At 34.6% G+C, this 24,512-nt stretch overlaps 3 protein-coding genes and 1 non-coding gene across 4 annotated transcripts; 3 read left to right on the forward strand and 1 right to left on the reverse strand.

The window, feature by feature from the left end:
• Positions 1 to 132: 132 nt before the first annotated feature.
• TRNAS-GCU lies at positions 133 to 214 on the reverse strand. Its single transcript has one exon. It is a non-coding gene; the product is annotated as a tRNA-Ser (tRNA).
• A 4,259-nt stretch (positions 215 to 4,473) lies between these two features.
• On the forward strand, positions 4,474 to 5,674 carry LOC113759504. The gene is made up of 2 exons (XM_027302080.1): positions 4,474 to 4,752; positions 4,988 to 5,674. The coding sequence occupies exons 1-2, from the start codon at positions 4,474 to 4,476 to the stop codon at positions 5,672 to 5,674; spliced, it is 966 nt and encodes a 321-aa protein (XP_027157881.1).
• Positions 5,675 to 9,139: 3,465 nt separating this feature from the next.
• Positions 9,140 to 10,617, forward strand: LOC113759506 (putative nuclease HARBI1). Its single transcript, XM_027302082.1, has 3 exons — positions 9,140 to 9,676; positions 9,768 to 9,999; positions 10,169 to 10,617. The coding sequence occupies exons 1-3, from the start codon at positions 9,140 to 9,142 to the stop codon at positions 10,615 to 10,617; spliced, it is 1,218 nt and encodes a 405-aa protein (XP_027157883.1).
• A 2,766-nt stretch (positions 10,618 to 13,383) lies between these two features.
• Positions 13,384 to 18,849, forward strand: LOC113763453. The gene is made up of 3 exons (XM_027307274.1): positions 13,384 to 14,011; positions 17,570 to 17,755; positions 18,479 to 18,849. Exons 1-3 carry the CDS (start codon positions 13,439 to 13,441, stop codon positions 18,767 to 18,769), a joined length of 1,050 nt encoding a protein of 349 aa, XP_027163075.1. The 5' UTR covers positions 13,384 to 13,438; the 3' UTR covers positions 18,770 to 18,849.
• Positions 18,850 to 24,512: the final 5,663 nt, after the last annotated feature.

Here is a 24,512-nt window from a genome sequence, read left to right on the forward strand (position 1 = left end):
TATATACATATACACATGTTTGGATGGTGACATTGAGATTGATGGCAAAAAGTGTAAAAATCTGCAGAGAAAACGAAAAGCCTGGAGAAGGGAAGTGTATATGCGGTCCAGGATGCAATTAACAAAACTAACCGTCGCCTGAGAGATTCGAACTCTCGCGGGGAAACCCCATGTACTTAGCAGGCACACGCCTTAACCACTCGGCCAAAGCGACTGATTGGAGGTTGAGGGGACTATTTTCTATCTTATGGAATATTCCACAAGTTGGAACAGATTATGAATGAGATTAGTATTTACTTTAGAAATTAGATGTTTCTGAATTTTTGAATCTTTTCCAAATGGTTATAGTAGATCAAGTTGAAGTTCGAATCATATAATATGGCATGAATATCACACTAAAGGGCTCTTGAATTTCAGGCCCAAGTCATGATGACTTTTTCTATGGATTTGTATGTGAAGGGACTTGCAGGAGTAGAAACTTTTGGTTTTAAGTGCATTACCAAATTTCTATGCAATTGTCATTTGTTGAGGTTGATAGCACTATTTGGGAAAACCATCTAAAAGTTGGTAGCCCAACCCATAAGAAATAGTATATTATTCAATGCAATTTTTCCATAGTTAATTGCAGGGATATTCAGTAGTTAAGTTCAGTGTGACACATGCTATTGGATATGGATGGTAATTGGAACGAGTGCCTGCCTGCGAAAGTTCAATGAGGTTGGGGGCAAATGCGGGCCCCATCCCATCATCCGCCTTAATTTAATATATATAAAATATAAAATACATAATATAATATAGTTATATATATATGTGTGTGTGTAATATGAAATGAATATTATGATATTTCCTTGTGATAATATAATAAAATTTTGAAAAATATTATTTGTACTCCCATTTTTGTTAATTACACTTCCATTATTATTTTAATTATATGATTTTCATTATATGATTTTCATTTATTTATTAGACTATATGATAAAATGAATGGTAGGAGTGCAAATTCCAAAACAATGAAATGCAAATAACATTTTTCTATAAATTTTTGTGGTAAAATGATAATTTTGTTATGTTAGTTTACCTTTTTTCTTTTGTTATGTCATGTTGTTTATAAAAATAATGATAATTCATTTAGAATTCATGTAACATCAGATATAGAGAAGCGGATTCACATCACATGGTCAAAAATAATTTTTATACTTTATCTCATGTTAAATTTTTTGATGTGAAATTTGAAAAAATGATTAGTAAATCTATTATTAGTGTTATACATATATAAAAAAAAAATCACATGAAAAATAAAAGTAGTACCAGGAAAAGGCGGGGCATCCGCTGGGATAGTGGGGCCGGATGGGGGCAGGGAGTGCCTAAACCTGCCTTATTGCCAACCATACTAATTGGCGGTTTTCTTTGCATCTCTTGAATTCTCTATCGGCATGCCCCATATGACATTTTCTACATATCATCAATTCATCATTGTCAACCACTGGGCAATGGTTCAGTGGCCTCCAGGGAGGGGCTCAAGTCCTTCCTTGGGCTCACCTGTAACGAAAAAAATCTAAGAATTATGTCATAACATTTTTTTGGTCTAGTTGGGTCTATATACTCATTAGTCTCCTACCACAGCCTCCTTAAGCTCCCCCTCCCCCCTAGATTAGGATAGAGTAGGTTATACAAATGTATCGTTGCTAACAAAAAAAAAAAAAATCAATTCATCATTGTCATTTATTGGTAAATGAATCATGAATTTTGTCATTCACATTCATCTTTAGAACAAGAAGTTTAATTCCTCAACCGTTAATTAATAATTCAAAGAGCATGTCTTGTCTACCTTGGACAAAATACATGATGCCATATAATTTGTACGGTGTAATGGAAAAACATGTAGATATTTGTGGGGTTAAATGTTTTATTGTCAAGAGGATTTCTTCACAAAATTTTGAATTATTAATCGATAGAAATAAATTACCCAAGTTTGTCCTCTAATTTTGAACAAAGCTCATATTCATAGCTAAAATTACCCAAAGTTTGCCCTCCAATTTGAAGAACATGAGTGTCTATAGTGATGTATATGCTCCAGCCGCGTTGCAGTCTGATCATGTAGAAGTTCCAATGCTCGATTTTCCACGTATTTAATTGAAGAAGAACTTAAAGATAGACTGCAAAAAACTAGAGACCACCAGAAAATACTAATTACACCCTCTAGAGGTAAATTTAAATCTTTTTGTTTTAAATAAAGAAAAAAAAAGTTAGACTATTGTGCTCAAAAGTATAGACGAAATAAGAAAATTTACTTCGAGAGACGAATATTAACACCCTCAGTTTGGGATATCAAATATTATTTAAAAATTTTTAATTTTCTATAGGAGTAAATACATTTGTCTTTTCAACTATTATTTTTGTCCTTTCCGTTTTCAATAGAGCATGGGGTATCTCAATTTATGAAGGCTGCGTTTGGTTCCACTGTTTTTACCAAAAACAGTTTTTGTAGTCAATATACAAACGATGGTCAACAGGTTGTATTTAAAATGCTACAATCCCGCTCAATCCATACGGTACCGTTTAGCAGCCCAAAATGTTAAAACAAGTCCCGTTCCTCCAATCACCTCACCTACAACTTTCCCTTCTTCACTTTCCTCTTCACTACAGCAACAACCGAGGACCGCATTCGGACACAAATCACCTCCAGTTAAGAGCTCATATGCTTCTAATCCGTGGATGTTTGGTGTCGCGCAGCTAGAACAAGTTGGAACCTAGCTTGTCCAAGAGCATTTGCAGCTTATCGAAGGCTGTTTTTGCAAACCAGTGACCAAGGAGCTGAGTATCCGCAACGCAAAAAGGAACGAGAAGCGACAGGAACTTCTATCAGAAGTACCGAACTAGCGTAATCAGTGCTTGGCCATCAGCTTGGATTTGGCGTTTCGATCGCGATTCTACTTGCTCAGCGAAGGAGAGTGAAGTTTCCGCCGCTGCTCAGTTGTTGCGCCGTTGAGGTTGGTTGACCTGTTCACTTGATTGGGCCCTAATTAATTTGAACTGTTCACTTAATAGGGCTACAATACTTAAATCAATTTTGAAACCGGCATGTTTTGGGGGCTCTGAACTACCATTGTGGTGATAGTATATGGTAGAGACAGAATGGAATACCTATTTTGAAACCGGCTTTGTTTAATCTCCCCAAATCTACGGTAATTTTGGTAGTAATTTTCTTCAGTTCCGGTTTGGAACTGATTTTTGCAATTCACACTGGCATCTTCACCATTTATTTGCTTTCAATTCTCTTCCCCGCATATACTTTTTGAGAATGACCCAATTAGTCAGGACACAGGGGACGTATACCCACGTATCCCAGAAAAAAATATTTAGCTTGTCTGCACTTGCCCATTTCTAGTGCGCATAGGAGATATTTTAGCAGCAACTCATGGTATATATGCATCGTGTTAACTAAATGAATATCAAACTAATTTTCTAAGTATTAGATAGTTGATAAGTTTGTGAGCTGTTAGCTTAAATTGATCCGTATATTAATGCCTGTTATCTGTGAATAGGGTATTTGTTCCTACACTTTAATTTTGTGTAAGAAATTTGATCAGTTGGGAGATTTACATATTAAGCACCACTGCTATTTTTCTTGAGTTATTGCAATTGGATTACTGAAATTATATGGCCCCTGTGATATGTTGGGCCAAGCTGGTGGAATATCGATTATTTACAGCGGCTGTTGTTGTTGTACTTGAGCTGCCTTTCTTAATTAGTGAAGTTTTATTGGGTGGGCTCGCGAAATTTTAATTAGTCCTACGCAGCGGTTGCAAATTGAGGACCATTTAGCTGTGACTCATTTGGTTTTGAATGCAACATAAGCTGGCCTTATTCGAAACTTGGCTCTAGTTCTTATGTGAAGCTGTTTTGGACCTGTGAGAGTTTTGTCCCATAATATGATAACCTGACCTGAATTTCACTTTCTATTTTGGAACTGTTTTATTTGCTTGGTACATTAAAATGGATGATATTTTGTGAACATTTTATGCGTAAAGCCTGGTAATAGCATTTTAAAAAGTACCTTGTACATATTTTTAGGATTGTGATGCCCCCTGTGACTCGGAGTGCTTCGAAGGGTAAGGCCCAACTATTGTGACAATTAATTATTAAAAATTCTGATCAGAAACAGCTGTAGTGCTCGGCTTTTTAACATCCTTATTTACAGCTTTGCAAACGACTAGGGGTGCTATCCGTTGTTCTTTATATTCGGCTACGGGAGAAAACGATTTGCGTCTTTGTATAACAAACTACTTCAAGGTGAGTTATAACTGACTAGGTGAAAAATTTCTGTAGATGTTGTCCCAATATTGGCTTAGATTGTATCTAATTTCCCGTTTAAGGCGACCCTAAGCCTGTTTTCTGGTTTTGACTTTCCTAAAGAAAACAAAGATGCCCAAACCAAAAGGTCCTAAGGAACGTATCAATTTCACGCCGAAGATGGAAACTGCCATTGCTGAACAGCTTCTGAACATGCATAGGAATGGGGAAATATCATCACAGACCATCGGGAGCCACGCTGTCCCTCAGATTACTAGGATGCTCACTGAGACTTTCGGGGTTTCATTCCCCCGCGATACTATTCGGTCGAAGTACTATGCGCTTCAGAACTTAACTAGGCTTTATATTTCGTTCAAGAAGCGTGGCACTGGTATGGGCTGGGACTCAACCAACTTCACCTTCATGATGGATGATGAGCGATGGAGTCATCTACTTCAGGTATAATACTTAGTCCTATCCTTTAGCTTATACGCTGTTATCGTTATATATTTTCTTTTATAAGCTTGGTTTATAGAATTTTGGTAGGTTTTTTGACCATTATTAGTTGTATGTATTGTTCAGCTGTGGAATTTGCCTTATTTATTTGTAAAAGTTGTTTGTTCCTAACAGCTGTTGTGTTAAATTGTTAATTGGGCTTTTGCTTATTTTTAAAACCTGTTTTCTTCTTTTGTAGGTCAACCAGGGATACAATAGATTTAGGAACCGGTGTTGTCTGGTCTTCCATTTGCTTGAAGAAGTCTTCATGAATCAGGGGGCTACTGGGGATTTTAGCGCCGGCTTTGGAGTATCGCCCCTCAATTCGGGCGATGAATTGGAAATGGAACACGCTGCGAGCAGAGGTAGGGGCAAGGGGGTTGTGGATGTCGATTCATCAGATGGAGGAGATGCCGTTCCTGTGACCCGGAAAGGGAAAGAGAAGGTTAAGAAGGGCAAAGGAAAGCGCAAATCGGGGGACATGTCAACTGAGTCATTCTTTGCGCCATCCTCCCCCCAATTCCAGAAATACGTCCGGGTTTTAGACAGCATCGAGACACGATTGAGCGGTAAAGGGAGCTCTGGGATCTCCGGTTCGGTCTCTTCTCCTGCTAAGAGCAAACAGGCTCCAGTTGATGAAGACGAGGAGCTGGTGGCTGCTTTGGCCACTTTGAGCAGTCTGAATTTGGACCGAAGTGTGCGCTTCCAAATGGCTGACCTGCTAAGGAATCGGCATGAGCGTCTCATTTGGTTCTTATGCGCGGACGACGAGGACCGCCTTGCCTTTGTCAGACATCGAGGCTTCCTCCCCCCCCCCTTAGCATGTCGTTCAATCCAGCCCAAAACTATTGCAGCAGCCTTCGTCTTAGTTTTCCCCATGCCTTAAATGGATTTGATCTATTCGTTTGGATTTATGTACTTGGAGTTGACATTGGCCTGTGTTATTCATTTCTTTACTGTACCGTGGACCCAATTTAGTGTTTTTTTTTTCTTGTGAGATGAAGTTGAGGTTACAAAAATTTCGGATGATTTATTTGGTTGCGTTTATAAATGTTGGTTGAATTGTTTACTATATATTATTTGTTGGGAATGGTGCAAGGATTTTCATTTTTCATGACAGGAGTTGCCGCTACATTTTTTTGTGAGCTGATGGTCATCTTTGTTTGTATATTTTTTAACATTTGGAGCTGGTTCAGGTTATTTCTGAATACCATCTGCATGTTCAGGGACCATCGTGTGTTAAATAATTTGAGTGTGCTTCTCAATATTGGTTGCAGTAGTGCTTCTCAGTATTGGTTGTTAGGAAATAGTGCAATGCCGTATATATTAGGGAGCCATGTTCCTAAATTAATTTTATTGGCATCATTTAATATCTATTCTTTGGGTTTTTCTGTTATCACATTCACACAGGGGCCTATTATCATTTTATCCTTGTGCCATTCAGGGAATGTTTACATAATTTACTTGTGCTTGCATAGCAATATTGGCTGATGTTCACTAAATATCAATTGTGGCCCCGTAAAAGTACAATGGCTAATATTTTGTGTACTCATAGTTGCCATATAAATTTTTTGGTTTTCGTGTTTTCTAGTATTAATTACTCACAGTTATTTTCTCAGATAGCTAGGTTAATGTCTGCTAATTTAAACTCCTTATTCAGTTATTTTCAAAATAATATTTGAACTTGTTTGCTACACACTGTACGATATTTACTTATTCAACTTGTGAGTCTTTATATGAAATGGTTGAACTTGTTTAATTATTTCACCTGTGTACAAGGATAGTTGACATTTTTTTTTTCCATTATATTATTGGCATTCCCCAAATGTGCCTGTGAGTGTTTATAATTATTAAGTGAACTTATATATAAAATAAACTTGTTAGGAGATTTACTTATTGCACTTTTGACACTTTGTAATAAATGGTTGAACTTGTTTAATTATTTCACTTGTTTAATCTATGATTAAGAATATTTTAGGTTATTTTAGGCATAGGGTTTTGTCTATTTTTTTCTTCATATTGAGGATATTGCTATTAATTTATTTGTGAGTGTTTATAATTGACGGGTATTTTACATACGTGCAAGCTAAAAAATACCGAATTACACCCGTTCACTGCAAGTATACAGATCAACTAGTAGTTTAGGGTATATATCGGGTCGATCCCACAGGGAAGAGTGAACAATTACCGGTATTACTAAAGTTTCTTTATTATTTAGACTATCAATGAATTATAACAAATTTAACCTACTGAAATTATACAAAATAACAAATAAAAACTCCTTAGGTTGTGGTATCCCTAACTACTCATGCAAGTGCTATATTTGGATCATTAATTACTACATCTAGGCTAATTATGGTGTAATTTCCTTATGCATTTGAATCCTACTTTCGTAGTGAATCAATTATACTTATAACTAATCCATACCTATTCTCATGGTTATGAAATTAGTTACAAGTTCATTTCTTCAGTGAAATTACATGAAATGAATCACTAAAAACCACATAGGTGCACCTCTACTTTCGTGAGTGTACTCCCTATGTTTAGCACTTATTGAACTAATGTTAAATCTCAATTTTCATTGCAGAAATAACACCTTAGATAATCACAATTAATGGTACCATATTAATCATGATTTAAAGAGTTAAAGTGCTAAATAACTTGCTCAAATCATAGCAGTTAAATAGCCAAATGATAAACACTAACAATCATAAAAAGTTCAACCAAACCCAAGGTATAAACTTTAAAGACACATATTAAATATAAAATCCAGAAATTGCATATTAACTATATTTAAGAATCCAATACAAAAGATAAAGAGTTGGAGAAGAGATAACCCATGTCACTTGAGCTTCAACTTCTCTTTCTTCATCTCCATTTTCATCCTAATCTAGCCATTATACAAGAATGGATGAACTACACTTACTACACTAAGGAAATGGAAGAACTACATTTCTGCACTCCTCAAGCTTCTCCCGTATATTTCCCCCTATCTCAGACCACCCAAAATGTCTCTGCATATAAACTGCTTAAGAGCTCCATTTTTCCAAGTCAAATTCCACATTTTGATTCCCAAATCTCAACTTTGTTAGGATAGTCAATAACAAATGTTTTTGACTTGAAAATAAGCCACCTTGTCTGCCCTTTTGTCTTCTGAAGCATGTGCACCGAATTCTCTTGCAACTTATAGCTGGAAAGTGGTATGAACACAAGAGATTGACTGAGCAAATTGCAGAATTTCGGCCAGAAAACGCGCCTTTACAAAACGCGTCTAAAACTCGCGTTTTGTGCACTCACGTTTTCACTTTTTCCTTACTTCAACTGCGATTTCCTCCATGATGCAGGCCGAACTGGCTTTTGTGCAAAACACCAAAGTTGTATATCTTTGAGTTAGCTTTCCAATGCTTCAAGAATCATCCAAATCGGAGCTTTGTAGACTGAGATATGATCAAAATACTAAACACTGGTCAGAGCTCTGTTTTCCACTTTGGACAGCTGAGTTGAATTTCGGTATTTCAACTTTTAGACTATGAAAACGGCTGAATTGGACTTTGATGTCTTCATACCAAATGTAGATATATCTCTTAGCTTCAAAATGGTACCAAGATCACCTTGATCCGATCAGTGTAGCTCCAGATATAGTCAAAATACCAAAACGTGTCAGAGTTGTCAAAACCTGACTTTTCTTGATTCAAATTGCATTTTTCCTTTTTACACTTCATATTTTATTTTCACCACTTTAATCCATCTTCAATCATCCAAATATTTTTCCAATACACTTCATTTGATAATTGAATCATTAAACCTACAAAATATGAAGTTTTTACCATAAAAATCCATAAAATGCAATGTTTAGCCACTTTAACATAAAATGTAGTTTTTTACCAAAACCTTAGTTATTTTAGTTATAATACTAAATAATCAAACCAAAATTAACTAATAAAACACACTAAAAATACGTAAAATAAACCCTTGTCAATAATAATGGGTTGAACTTATTTAGTAGAATTTGTTGGGGATTTCACCAATTGACTCAATTGGTTTACATGGATATCAACCTTTAAATGAGGTTGTGAGTTAACATACGAGGAATTATGTGCTTATTTCCTCTTTTAGTATTCATAGTTACACCGTTTTTGCATTATATTGAGGATATCAACCTAATGTTTTCGTGTTATTACACATATATAATGCTTGGATGTTTGTTTCTTTATAATTATTTCTTGGAATTTGTATCAATTGAGGTTATTATTTCTTGGTTGATAATATTTCACTTGTACTACTAGAATAGGGTTTAATGTTCTTCAATCACTTGGCCAATTTCAGAGTTCAAAGTTGTTGCTGTGCGAAGATGGACAACGATGGGCATATTCAAGGAGGTCAACTGGATGACGAGCTAGATGATGAGGAGCTCGACAACATCCTTATGTACGTCGTATTATTGGGTTTCATGTTCTTTTTCCAGGATACACATCAGCAGGTCCCAAGAAGACGAAGAGTACGAGATAGCGCGCTGTCAGGGAGAGATTATGTGCTTGAGATTATTAACGGACATGAAGACCGAATTATTCAGAATATGCGCTTGGATGTTCCTCAATTCCTTTTGTTGTGCGATTTATTGCTTAATCGGGGTTACTGGCATGCATATCCTTCTCAAAGAGTGGGGGTACATGAATCCGTTGCTTTAACCCTAATGTGCCTGAGCCATGATGAGCGGCACCGGGTGTTAGCCGAGCGGTTCCAGCACTCAACGGAGACGATTGATCGACACGTTCGTCGTGTCTTACGAGCTTTGGTTCGGCTAGGTCGTGATCTCGTTAGGCCAAGAAACGTCGATGACACGCATCCTCGGATCTTGAACAATGGTTTGCTCATGCCGTGGTTCCGAGTATGTATCTCATTTTTAGTTGGACATGCACTTTCATGTAGGTTTCTGCGAGCATGTGAAACTTATAGCCAAACTTATTTCACTTATATAGGATTGTGTGGGAGCTTTAGATGGGACCCACGTATCCGCTTGGTGCAGAGCAGAGGTAAGAGAGAGGTTCAGAAATCGGCATGGCGACTTATCCCAGAATATACTTGCTGCTTGCGATCATGATATGCGGTTTGTCTTTGTTCGGGTCGGCTGGGAGGGTAGTGCTCATGATGCCAGAATTCTCCAAGAGACCTTGCTTGATCCGGGCTCAGGATTTCCAATGCCACCGCAAGGTAATTTAATTGAAATGCCTTTTTAGAATATGTCTGGTAACGAATTACTTTTATAATACAAGGCAGTAGGAAATAGTCTCTTTTGTATTTGACAGATTATTTACAGCATTTGTTTCCGTAATAAATGAGTAGGGGCTATAACATGAAACCTATGTCATTAAATCAACAGGAAAATATTATGCAGTAGATGCTGCCCACAGAAATATGCCGGGGTTTATGGCTCCGTTTAGGGGTGCACGGGGCACACCTCATGAGCGAGCAGCTAAAGCGCTGTTCAATAGGCGACATGCATCAGTTAGGAATATTATTGAGCGTACATTTGGAGTTCTTAAGAAACGATTTCCAATACTCAAAGGTCCAATGCAGAACTACCTGATAGCAACGCAAACTAATATTGTGCTTGCATGTTGTGCTCTTCACAATTTTATGCGCGATTATGTGCCGAATGATGAGTACTTCAATGAAGAAGCGATAAATGGTGCATTTGCAGATGCACACATAGCAGGGGAACAAGTGCAGATGGGTCAACCTACCGATATGTCGCAGCAGGGCATAGATAACTGGAATGAAGATCGGCGGGCAATGGCGGCGCACATGTATGTGAATGCTAATAACTAGACTCTAGTGCTTGGCCTAGGACCAAAAGTGTGTTAAATCAGCTTCCGATTTGTACTTAAATGTTTAATTCACGTTCCTGGTGAATGAGGGATTACTTTTAATTTGGCTCCAGTTAATTGTGTTATTGCTTGTCCAGGGATTTGCACCTTTGAATTATATTTGCGGACTCATACTTTGCTCTACAACCTCAGTAAGTATTCAGTTTGCCGGTTTAGTTCACGTGAGTTTGTGAATGGTGATGTACGAATAAGTCATGACCGAGTTAAGTTCTAGGCACATTTTTTACAGTGCAAAATTTGGTTGAAACTTTGCCAACTACTTTAGGAAATTGCGGGAGGGGACATAATTTAATGGCCATTATTTTGCAAACATAGCGAACGTATTGGCCAATTACACATTTGGACCCTTAGATCCCCTGTTTTGGGGGTGTTACACATAAACTAGTTTTTGAAATACAATAAAAATTTTTAAAAAGTACTATAAAAGGTAATCAAAAAATTAGTTCTATTTTTTTAAAAAAATTTTCAAGAATGTATTTCAAAATATTTTCTAAAAACTTTTCTATTCTTAAATATTTCAAAATATTTTCCAACACCCAATCCAAAATATGCTCTAAAAACTCTGCTACAGTAAAGTTTTATTTTAAAAAAATCCCACAAAAACAGCTAATTCAAACGAAGCTGTTTTTCAAAAACAGCTCAATCCAAACGCATGTGTTTTTCAAAAAATAAGAGTTTTTCAAAAACAACAATCCAAACGACAATGCGTGTTTTTAAAAAACTGCTACAGTATTGTTTTTCAAAAACACCCCCAAAAACAGGGAATCCAAACGCAGCCGAAGACATTCCAAAGTATCTAAATCTATTGCATCTGATCAAACACATCAAACTGCCACAAAATAAGTCAGTGAGGTGAGACCTTGATTGACGATTGATTTCATTATGCACACCACCTTTTGAACCAAATAAATCTTCCATTCAATTGGCCCACGTGAGAAAACACATAGGGGAAGTTGTTTTTGGGGAATCATTGATACAATTTTAATTTTGGCTTCATTTGTTCCTTTTTTTGGTTTGTTTTCACCTAATAATGAAGAAAAGCATGAAGAAGAAGTGGAGTACTATATTATTCTTGATTCAATTCCTTTTTTTTTTAACTGTTAAGCAAATTTATAAACATTCCATTTATAAATCATATTATATATGCAATAATACATAAGCTCTCTTGCACTATCATATAAATATGACCCGTTTATTAATAATATTGATTTCTGTTTTATATATAAAAAAAAAATCATGTAGACGTGACTCGTGATCACTTTTCTTACATCACGTGGCTATAAAATATACCAATTTACAAGTGACTTTTTAGACAACCTCTGCATAAGCATTTAACTTGTGCAAAACAAGCCCTGTAAAAAATACAGCAACATGTAAAATTAGCACATTCTTTGTCTGGGCTGTGCTCCAGATTTTGAACGTTCCTGGCTCCTAGTTGACAAAAAAAAAAAAAAAAAAAGATGAAATATTGAATTTAATTCAAAATTCATCCTACTATCCGAAATCCCTAATACATAGATTTACCTAATGTGTTCGGTGCTAAAACATGGTACTCAACAATAGGAATCTAGGTCGATAGATTGGTACTCCAAATTTGAACTCATTATGTCTTCCTATAAAAGCAAAAGCAGTGCCCCTTAAATTATTTTCAATCATGACCCCTTATGCTTTATCTTGCATATCAATCCACCACTCTATCTCTTCAAAAGCAAGAAATATCAGCAAAATTCATAGTTTAGTAATGGGAATCATCAAGTGTATCTTCTTTCTTATGCACGCCTAAAACATGCATTATGTCTTTGCCACTTGATGATCAACGAAGTCAAAATATGTTGTAATACGAGATCTCAATCCGACCTGTTAATTTTTCTACGTTTGATTCTAACAGTTGAACTCGAGTTGAAAAATCGACAAGGCTTCACACCTAATGAATAGCAGCAGCTCAGTGGGATCAGTTGGGATTCTCTGTGCCACTATTCGATATCAAATTCAGTGTCAATTCCACTTATCACGTGATGGTAGAAGAAATTTAAATAAACAGCACATAACAAATTAAATAAACAGGATACTTGGCATAACTATAGAAGTGACACTGAATTATCACGGAGAAAGTGACACTGAGGATCCCGTGTGCAGTGGGATGAGCCGATTTTGGATATGGGGAAAAAGTGCAAAGAACCAATTAATTTTGCTTTGATTTTTGAGCATTATGGGTTTTAGTTGAGGAAAATCTCCAATTAATTCTAGTCCGATCAATTTGCAAATGTTATTGAAACAAATTATGCAACAATAAAATTCTAGGTACTTGATAATTAATTTATACCTACATGCACTTTTTAAAATAAAAAAGATTTAAGACGGATGCCTTGCAAATTATGGCCGCAGAGAAGGTTTCATTGTCTAAAATCAACCGTCACATGTACCAATCATAGACCTTCTGCAACCAGAGAAAAAGATTTTATCTGGGTATGAAAATTGAAATTCATGAAAGGATTTCACATTAATTTTCAAGTTGATGGACCAATGGATATGATCGATTTTCACCTGAATGGCTTTGGGAACATTGTATTCTAAGGTCATTTCCAGAATTGGTCATGATGGCCTCCATCTATCAAAAGCAAACCTCCCCTTTCGCTGTTTAAAAAGCCCTCCAAAAACCCTTTCCCATGTCAAGCAAATCATTCTTCCCAGCCCATCTTTCTGATCACTCACACACACACACACACACACACACACACACACTTACTTTCACTGCACTAGCGATGACTATCTACAGAACAGAAGAGGAAGAGGAAGCTTTATTCCGCTCCTATCCTTGCGCAGTTTACTACGTACAGAGTCCATCATCAGTTTCCCATGCATACAGTGCTGAAATTCGTAACATCAACTCTGAATCTGCATTAGAAACTATTGCCAACAATCCCAACAACGCAAGCCAAGAAGCAGCCAATCGGCTTGCTCTATCGCGTTACTCGTCCTCCCATGGATCAACCAACTTTTTCTTGCATGAGAAGAAAATCCCTTATGATCATGATGTTCAAAGCCATGGAACAGGAGTTACGTACAATGAAGAGATTAATCGTCGCGAAGGCAATATGGTTGTTGTTGATAGACTCAGAAATGGCTATCACATTGAAGAAGATCATGAGTATGAAGAGGATGAGGAATATTTTGGGGAGAAGGCTGAATGGTGGAGAATGTTCTCTTTCGGTGGTTCTATTTCTGGAGGGTGGAAGTTTCTGCAGATGACTTGGAGGTTTATACTGAGTGTGGTGATTGCACTAGTTGTGTTCTACATTGTCACCAAGCCACCAGCTCCTAAGATGTCTATTAAGGTAAAATCTCTAGCCCTTTTTCCTTTTTTACATATTTGATTCGGCCCATTCTCAACTGACTTTCTTCACTTGCTTTTAGTTTCTGATTTTAACGGTTATCAGTGCGGCGTGCAGTAGATGCATCTCCTTTTTTTTTTTTTTTTTGGTAATTGAATGTAAGACCTCCTATTTATAATTGCTCATATCTTACTATTTAACCAAACCCTTCCAGCAGTAGATGTATCTTAACTGCCAGTGAAAAAGTTAATTAGAATTAAAATAAAAAGAGTTTCATGACAATTTTGGCATTCCTTTCTTCGTAACATTTTTTGCCATATGACATTATGCTTGTGCATAATCCGACAACTAGGGCAATGTCAATATGTAAAACCTCCCAAACCATGTTGAAAACAGAAAGCAAAAGAAACAAATGCAATGTCCCCATGATTGTGTAAAAATGTGGAGTGACTCAATATGGAAATCTTCACAGGAGTCAAAGAATTGTGTTTCCGACAAATGTATAGAATTTTATGTAAATAAATTTTATTTACACTCCATTTTTGTTATTTGCGCTCCCACTGTTATTTTTATTATATAGTTTTCGTTTATTAGATTATATGATATAACAAAAGGTGAGAGTGCAAATAACAAAATATGGAGTGCAAATAACATTTCCCTTTCATAAATAGCTAATTCACCTGGTAATATGTTTACGTGATGTAAAAAAGTTACATTGGAAGAAGATTAGAAAGAAAAGTTAAAGAGCTTTTTGAAAATCTTGCACGCTAATACTAAATGTATGAATGATTACTATTAGCCATCATTTTCTTAGCCATATATAGCTAATGCAAAGGAAATCATCTTTTTCATAGGAGTGTAAACTAGCCTAAATAAGCTAAATATCCTAGTGTTCAGACTTATTTGATTATTTTAATGATATTGAATTTTGTTCAAATTTGACTTATTTTCTTCTCGAATTGAGGTTGAATGAACTTTTATCGAGGCGAGATCGAGTCGAGATCGAGTAATTTGAACTTTTTATATGTAAATTTCACTTATATGTTAATTAAACCAAACTTGAGCTGAATTTGAAAATTTATCAAGTACAAAATGTTGTTCAAGTTTGGTTTGATTAGTTGACGAACCAAATTTGCTTGAACTCTTATCGAGCTGAATTGAACTCTTATCGAGCTGAGTTTAATTCAAATATCGAATAGTTTGGTTTATCTTTCACCTCCACTTTTCATAATTCACTAAATATGAAAATGGGGAAGTTTATTCTGGAATTATTCTTTTTTTTTTGACATAACGGCACATCTAACTTAGTCTAATGGTGGCCTAACTAGGTCGAGAAAATCAAAGGAGACTGAACCACTGTCGGACCAGATGGGTGCACCACACACGCGTATGAACTTAGAAAAAAAATTACATATAGTGGCACAGGCACCCTACAATCCATGTAGTAGCCAACTCCTCCAGAGAGGAAGTTGGTTCTTGAAAAAAAGCAATTTTGCTTTTGGGCTGTAGTTGGGCTTTGTCTGCTACAGCTCTCTGCCATTCTTAAAAGAAAAAAACAATTGTTTGCAATTGGGCTTAAAAGGCCCAATCCTATCACTGGAAAAGATTAAAACGTCCGATAGGAATTCAACAATAATTCATGCCTCAGGGAAATCGAACTATTAACACTTTTAGGGACTTTGTTTTAGTCATTTTGAGCAAAAAAGCAGATCCACTTCAAGAAATTTTCACCCTTGGTTATCAAAGCAGACTTACTATTACCTTAACCATTTGTAGGCCCTTTCTACCCTTTACTTGCTTTTTGTTTAAAGAAAGAGATTTGTCTCATTCTAAAGGCTGAAAGGTATCAATGAAGTTGGAAGAGAAAAACGTCGAGTAAGAAATTAACAGTAGAAAAATCAAATGTTGCTATCTTAACTATTTGTAGGGCCATCATCTTGACTATCTTAAATGGTTCTCAGAACACATGAAAACTTTTTTTTTTATATAAAAAACTAGAAAATTTTATTAAATTGAAGATAGATCTGCAGTAATTGCGGAAGAAAGAAAAGATGGTGAAGAAAATCTCCAAGTACGAATGTCTGAAATAGAACTAACATTCCTAACTCATGAATGAGCAATCACATCTAGATTCTTAAGAACCCAATTGGCCACCCAAATGACGAAAATTACACAGTTAGATGTTAGTTCTCCTAGGATAAGTTGATATGTGCAAATTAATTTCACAAGTTGGTAGAGCCATTATTAACTCATGAAATAGTAATCTCTCAAGATGAAACATAAATGGAGATTTTTGCTGTTCCTAGTATAAAATATATTGCTAGTACCTTTGAATATTTTTGTGTACGTACAAGATCCTTCTAGATGGATCAAGAGTCCTTGATATTTTTCTGGAATTGGAAGTATAGTGGCATGTTCAAAGGGACAAATGTTTGTGATCGAAATGGAAACTCCACCTCTCGTGGGATCTGTTATCCATCAAATCCACAAGATACAAATTAACGCTCAGGCAAATCCACCACTAAGAATTGTTTGCTTCTATCTTGTCTCTCTTTGTGGCACACCTGTTCTTGACCATTTTATTAATTTTGAACATATATATAATGGCATGAACAATTTTCTTGTTTTCAACATGATATTAAACCACATAAACTCTATATTGCATGAGAAGTTTGGTGTCAATGATTGGAAATTAATTCGTACGCTTAATAATTTACTTGTTCGTTTGTTGCTAATAATACCAGAATTTTTGTTGCTTTCCATTCTTTGGATGAACAAATCAGGAGCATTTAGTCGTATTTTTGGCTTCATACTCATTTTGCCATTCTGAATTATTTACAAATCATTCCATCACATCAATACGTTGATATATGAGAGGAGAAGAGCAAGAGCACGAGTGTGTCATCCCACCTTATAATGCACGCATGATTGTGGTTTCATCCTCAACCATTGTTTCTGTGTCTGTTATCCTCTTCTTGATTGTCATGATTTTCCTGTTATCTTCGTCAAACGGTACTCTCCTGTCATTTAGCAATATCATTTTTGAGAGATTATACAGTTCTTTTTTGGATATCATGCCCTCGAATTAAAATTACCATAAGTGATTTTAACCCTTAAATTGTAATTATTCAAAATATAAATAATTATCATTCTTGAGAGATACAAATTGAGGGAATTGTTCTTAAAGGAGACATGAAATCTTCCATCATTTTTTTACCCTGGATTATTGATGTTAGGCACAAATATGCAATGGTACCTCAATATTTTGGATAAACTACAATTGACCCCTCTAATTTGGGACACTCAAAGAATCATAAATGTTAAAAATCTATACATCAAACATGTAAATTAACCAATGTCTTTTCAACTTTAATTCAAGTTCTATATAGCAAACTCAGTATTCCACAGTTCCTTCCATCAGCCAAAAAGTTACAATATCAGATTTCCAATATGCATCAAAATTCAACATGAAATGAAATAGTTGTGTAGGTCAGAATCGATCTCCAACTCACGTATCCGTTCCTTAATTGTACCTCTTGTAACAAGTCGATATTTGCAAAGATGGCAGGAATTCCCCAGTTTGAATTGGTTGAAGGAGTTGATGCATCTGGTGTCACCACCAAGCTGCTCACTTGCAATTGTACCGTGGACTTAGTGGTAGACAACAAGTCGAAGCTATTTGGGCTACACATTCATCCCCCCTTCCTGGCAATGTCATTTGGCAATCTTCCTTTTGCATTGACTGAAGTAAGCATTTGTGTGGTATATATTTTTCAACCTTTAATCATTACAGTCACTTGTACCTTCAAGGACAGAAGGAAGCATGCATGCTTTATCCAATTGTCAGCAAGGATTCTACTGTCTCTCTCTGTTTTAGTCTTGTCAGTATTCTATTTTGGCCAAAAGTAAACAATCTGGGACTTAAACTTCATCTGATCTCAGTTTGCAGCCTTAATTCGGCCTTGTAAAAGAGCAGCTCATATTCTCTCCATTTGAAACAAAGTGGCGGACTTAATATTTTTCAAATGTCCGCAAGATTTTAGCTGCATGAAAATACTATGTAGGCTATCTCTCATCTTCCAATCACTTTAAAGGGAATTTATCTTCTTCTTATATCTCTTTTTCACCTAGAACACATGATTTTGCTCTTACTTGTAACCTTTAATCACTAATTTGTTGTCTCTACCTAAACTACACGTATCAAATTACTATAAGGTAGAAGATTTGATTTACAAGTTTAAAAACAGAAACAAATTTGAGGTGCACAATAGAACTTTACAGCCAATTGTTGAAGTTGCACTTTCATACGTACATACGTACATATACCTACCATAATTGCTCTTTCTTTGGTACGGATCATGATTAGATTTTTCTTGTCCAAAAAAAAAAGGGAAAAGGAAAACATCTTAAAATTTTTGGGTTATCTTTTGCACACTTGAACTAATACTTAAGATTTTAAAAATGTTGCAGGCTCCAGAGTTTCATACAGGGATTCATGATACAGAAATGTTCAAGTTGTTTGTGGGCACTAGAAATAAACCAATGTATGCTGCAGGAAGAAGCATGCAAGATTTGCTTGAATCAAACAAGGGATTGCCTCTCGTCATTCACGTGAACCTAAGATCAAGTTTTAAAGTAGTTTGGGGACTCATCAAGCCTAAATTTCATCACGAAGCTCAGTGCCTAATTATTCTTCGAAAAGCATATGACAAGAAACATAGAACTCAAGAATTTATTGGCAAGTGTGCCATTTCTTCCTAGCCCAAACATTTATTCAGTCGAATTGAGCTCAATTGGGGTTTTCACCTCAATGAAATAGTAATCAAAGTTCCAATTGAAGAACATGCCATTTTAAAGTCTAATGAAAAGATCTTGTCTTCTTTGGTTATATTTTCAAGAACGAGAGGACAACAAATTATAACAAAACGTGAGAGAGAACTTCAATCCAGAATTCAACAACCTTTGCGTAATTAAAGTTCTACATTCACCATCTAAACCATTTCAGATTTGAACGTCCTTTACTTTTCGCAGAACAAATGAGGAGGAAGATCATTCTTCAATTCTTTTCCTATACCATTGCCCCACCAAATTTAAGACTCAAATGGGACCAAAAGTTGGAAAAGGCAATGAAACAAGGCAACCATACTATAATATTTCTAGTCTTCTTCACCTTTCTGAGTCAGGCACTATCATTTGGTATTCTTCGACTATGGAACACTTACAATACTGAGTAGACCTGTTACAAGGAGGCATCTTCCAATTGATGCATCATTTTCAAAAAAAGCTATTTTAGTTAATGTGCCATTACTGTTCTAGGATTAGATAAAATAATAATGTCTAGTGCAGGAACTTTTTATTTCTATACAAATTGTGAACAGTGGTGCTTGTGTTTGGCACACGCAAAAAGACTTTCCATACCACGAAATTGATATGACAAAAAGTTATGTTAACATCAACCCTCTAAACAAACACATCTGACAAGAAAGTGGCCAAAGTGGCGAACCCAAATGGAACATAATGCTGACATAAAAAAAGACCGACCCAACTTGTGCATAGAATTTCATCAATATTTTTTAGGACCCTTTAAGCTTGTCACCAGTAAGATCATCTTATCAAGGTGTTAGCAAACAAGAAAAATGTAGTTTTACGTACTAAGTAAAAGTATGCCCTATTAGAATAAGTAGGGTTTATCTTATGTTGCTGATATCTCCTTTAGCTCGAATAAAGAAATATTAAAAGATGGTTTGAATACATTATCACCTTAAAGGAGTGCCTAATTGGTTGTCACATTACCTTGTAATTGGTCCCCAGCCGATATTTTTTGTGATCTTTTTATAGGCCATAATTCTGCTAATTAATTGGTCTCCAATTTCCTTGTAATTGGTTTGAATACATTTTTTCTGATCATGTTAAACTTAACTTTAGATTGAGATTTTAAATGATAACTAGTAATATGTCATGTGCTTTGCCCGTGGATATATTTTTGAAGATATAGAATTTTTTCTATACTAAATTTCTTTGCTAAATGTCGATTGTTGATATAATATATTCTAAGAAACTATGACTAACAAAATTTAGTAATTGCCAGTCATACAAAATGTATATTGCATATAAAAAATTAAAATTTTATGATACATTCTACGATATAAAAACTTTGAAGATGAAAGTTAGTTGAGTTATTGTCTATTTTACTGGAATTGCAATAGAAAAAAGATGAAATTTTTTATAATTTATAAAACCAGTGCATAAATCAGAGTTAGAAAAATATTTGCTAAAGCATGCTCATTTTTAGCGATTGCAAAATAGATACTGGGCTAACTCCTTCCAACTCTAAATGGAATCAATTGGAATAGTGGCCTCCAAAATCAATGCAAAAGTTTAAGAATATCTTAGGGCTAAACTTGTACATTTCTATAGAAAAGTGAGCCACAGTCAAAATAATACCTTAAAATCTCTAGAAACATTCTCAAGTCTGTCCAAGTTAAAGCTCTGTATCCAAAATTCCTTTTGCTTTAAGAACCAATTTCCAATTCCAATTTAGCAATATTTTTCCTCTTTGTAATTAAGCTTTCTTTCTCATGCAACTTGGAAAAAAAATCTTTTTTGTAACTTTAGTCTTCACCAAATCTTGATTTAATCCATTTTATTGGGCATGAATGGATCAATTAATGATTAATAACACCAATTTATTGCCCCATTTTCACATTGAGGAGCTCTAGCAATAGTGAAAATTAATTAACGGTTTTAGGTTGGATCATTATATATTAGATTGATTATGGGGATTGATTTTTTATTTCTGTAATGACAGTTGGCTTTGAAGTGTGTTTGGATAGTAGATTATTTGGGATAATTTTTTGAAAAAAATATTATAACAGTTTTTTGATGTGATATATATGGGATAAAAAGATGATTGAAAAATCTATTGGTGATACAAGAAAATAAATTTTGATAAATAAATTTTGCATGTTTTTTACATAAATATACAAGCTTTCATGCCTCACATCAATAAAGTTTCATTAACACAAATTAAGTAATGAGCCCTCTTTTCCCACCAACATATTCCTTAAAAAACTAATTTTCAAATCACAATTTTGGACAATTTTGAGAAGAACTTTTCTGAGCAATGTTTTGGTATTTTTTTAATAATTTAAGACATTAAAAAGTGAGGATAATGGGAGAAAATGTGTGTTAATATAAGCACAATTTTGAAAAGTTAACTGTAGTTAAAAATTTGGATATAATAAATATTTATCAGTACTTATAGAATTTTTGTCTTAAGAGTTTTTGAAATATTCTCGCCATTCTTTTTTTTTTCTTAATCAATATATTAATAATATAGTAATCTTAATTGTCAATTTAACATTTTATCTTCTCATCAACTGTTTTAAACCAGCACATATGATTTAATGAGTTAATGACTTTAATCATCATTAAACAATAAGGGCACAATATGAACTTTCAATCATCAATTACTAATGGTATAATAGGGATAAGAAAAACTAAGACAACAATACTTACACTCAAAACGCCAAAACTCATGGTACGTACGGTAATAATAGATAGATAATACAGTGGGTGCGAGCCCCCATAGATTTTGGGTGCCTTTGAATTACTTGACTTATGTCACAAGATTGTGATAAACATATCATCATGGACCTCATTGCTGATTAGATCAGACCACAATTCTATTTGGTAATATTGTATCATATTTTAGTCAAAGTTAGATCAAATTTGACGTTTACTGAGTGTAGCTCACTAATTTAATCTTAATTTGTCCAAAACAGATCAGGCTAGCACATTCATTCGCAATCCCATGACCACCAACATATTTTTCAATTAATGATAAATTGGTTAAACACTCTTCTCACTTCCACTAATTTCAAGCTATAAACATATCTGATTTGACGTTTCTACGCGTAATTATCATGGACTTGTCGTTTTCTTTCTTGGGTTATTTTTAGGGATAATTGCAGAAACCTCTCCTGAGGTTTCTGACATTTGCACTGACCTCCCCTGTGGTTTGAAAAATTACACTGACCTCCCCTGAGGCTACTAATCCTTTGCAAATTCAGTCCAAACGATTAAAATATTATTTTAGGGAGTGAAATTAGAATTTTTTACCAAAATTGTCCTTTTTACTACATGTCCAATGAATGACGAAATACTACAAATCAATTAACAATTAATAAACTTTAAGGAGTATAGTTTATAGGCAAATATGCATTACCTATTTAAAGTACCGGTTCTTTAAGGGTATTTTACTTTTAAACATTTAATTTAATACAAATATTTATGCTCAAATACAGATTTATATTTACTTTCAAATATTTAATTTTTGTTAAATACAAAACCTACCAATCTCTCTTCTGTAAAAATATTAATATAACACCTTTTCAATTTTAGTTACAAACATTTATGTATTTAACATAAATTAAATGATTCAGAATAAAATGCACATAAAGAGTGAATACTTTACTCGTGTAATGGATGAAAGCCATAAAAAATTAATACTTTATGGGCCATTTACTTTTTAAAAAAATATATTTAATTTATATTAAATAAATAACCTACCAAATTCCTTTTTGCAAGAATATTACTGTAACACTTTTTGAATTTTACTAACAAACATTGATAGACTCTGTCTTGAAATTTCTACCATTTCAATTGGCCCTCAAATTAATAGTAAACTTGCCTTCCCTAATTTGAGAATGACTTTATTCTGAAACAATGTATAGTTCTACTGAAGAAGGTGTACATACATTGTATGGATACTTTGTAAGTTGATCAAAATAAGTTAGAACAAACTTCAAGAAGATCTGATATTAAACATCTTTCAGCTTCAACTTATTTCAAACGCATTCCCAAATAAAGAAAAAGGAAGAGTTCCAAAAATATTTGTTAAAACTGGTTATCATATAACGATGTTGATAAGTTGTCCGAAAAATTGCCACTTTATTTTTGTCTCAGGGAATTGATAAGCTAACTAAATTTGATAAAAGCTTGTCAAGGGATACTAAACAAAATTATCTCCAAACAAAGAAAAGAGAAAAAGGAGAACAATCAAACTCCAATCGATCAGTACAAAGTAGCTTTTAGCTTAATAAACATGAGATGCAACTGAGCTTAAGCAACTCATATCCGGGCCATGTACAATTCAAAACTGTAACCTAGAAGCAACTTCTTTTGCCTTAATTTCTGTACTTTATTCTATTGAGCTACACTAAAACACACTAAGGAAAAGAAGATAGGTACCAAATGTCTTTATTTGATTCCATTTCGTAAAAAAAAAAAAAAAAAAATTATTTAAGAGAAGATGGAGCAAATGATGACACAACTACGCCACTCAGGCATAATAATGAGCAAATAGTGAAACTTTCAAATCAATGATGACTCCACTTGTGCTCTTGTCCTAATGGATACGATTAAATTATGCAGCTTGTTAACCACATTTTTCCTTGCTAAGAGTAAAAAAATTTCCTCAATCATGCTAGAGTTTTACTTATCTCCATTTGTCTGATTATCGTTGAAATTGGTAGATAACTCAATTCATAATTATTGTCTCCCCATGTCAATTTTATGGTGGTCTTTTATGTTGGTTTGTCTCAATATTTCGGCTTAAGTGTCAAATGATGCATTACGCAATTCATGATTAAGGCCTTCCACGTAAATTAATGGTGTGGACTTCCATGTTGATTGTGCTAAGTGATCACTTAATAATTGCTTCATTACGTCCACTCAAGTCTTAACTGCTCTTATGTTTTTCTGAGTTTGTGGTAAATTACATAACCAAGCGTTCAATCAATTGACTAAATACACGGTTATATTGGAAGAACAAGTAAGAAGAAGAAGAAGAAGAAGTCTTGGTCTTAACCATGAAAAGTGCCTCAAAGAGTTGATAGAGTCTGAATAATTTGAAAACATTGATAAGCGTTCAAGAAGACTGCTGAGATCCCAAAACATGACAAATTGTTGAGTCCCAAAGTATGAAACATTGCTAGTTTTAGTCCATTGGTTAAGTCTTCTGCAAAGCTTTTTTTTTTTTTTTTTTTTTTCAGCTGATGTAGCTATATTTTTTAGCAAGTAGTTGTTGAGATTTTGAGATTTAACTATTATAAACGAGGGCGGAAGAGGGAGTATAAATGAGATATGTCGAGTTCAAAACCTTCAACTTATACTAAAAACAAATATAATAGACGCTTTTTGGTTCCCATCGATAAAAATGCTTTTTTAGCTCAAAAAAAATTTGAGAAATAAAATTAATGCATCAAGTGCGGCCTATTCTTCAATATAGGTATGAATCATTTAAACGAAGTTAATTTGGTTCTTTTATCATTTAAAATGAGGGATAAGAGCAATGGATGGTCTTGCAAATATTTAAGGGATAAATATATTTCTTTACCTAAAAAAAGAAGTTTCTTTACAATCCATTTAGCCAAGGTTACAGTATTGCATTAGTCAAAAAGTTGGCTGGGGCCTCGATAATTGTTAAGCATGTCATAGAACT

The sequence above is a fragment of the Coffea eugenioides genome, chromosome 2, assembly GCF_003713205.1.
Source record: "Coffea eugenioides isolate CCC68of chromosome 2, Ceug_1.0, whole genome shotgun sequence".
NCBI lineage: Eukaryota > Viridiplantae > Streptophyta > Magnoliopsida > Gentianales > Rubiaceae > Coffea > Coffea eugenioides.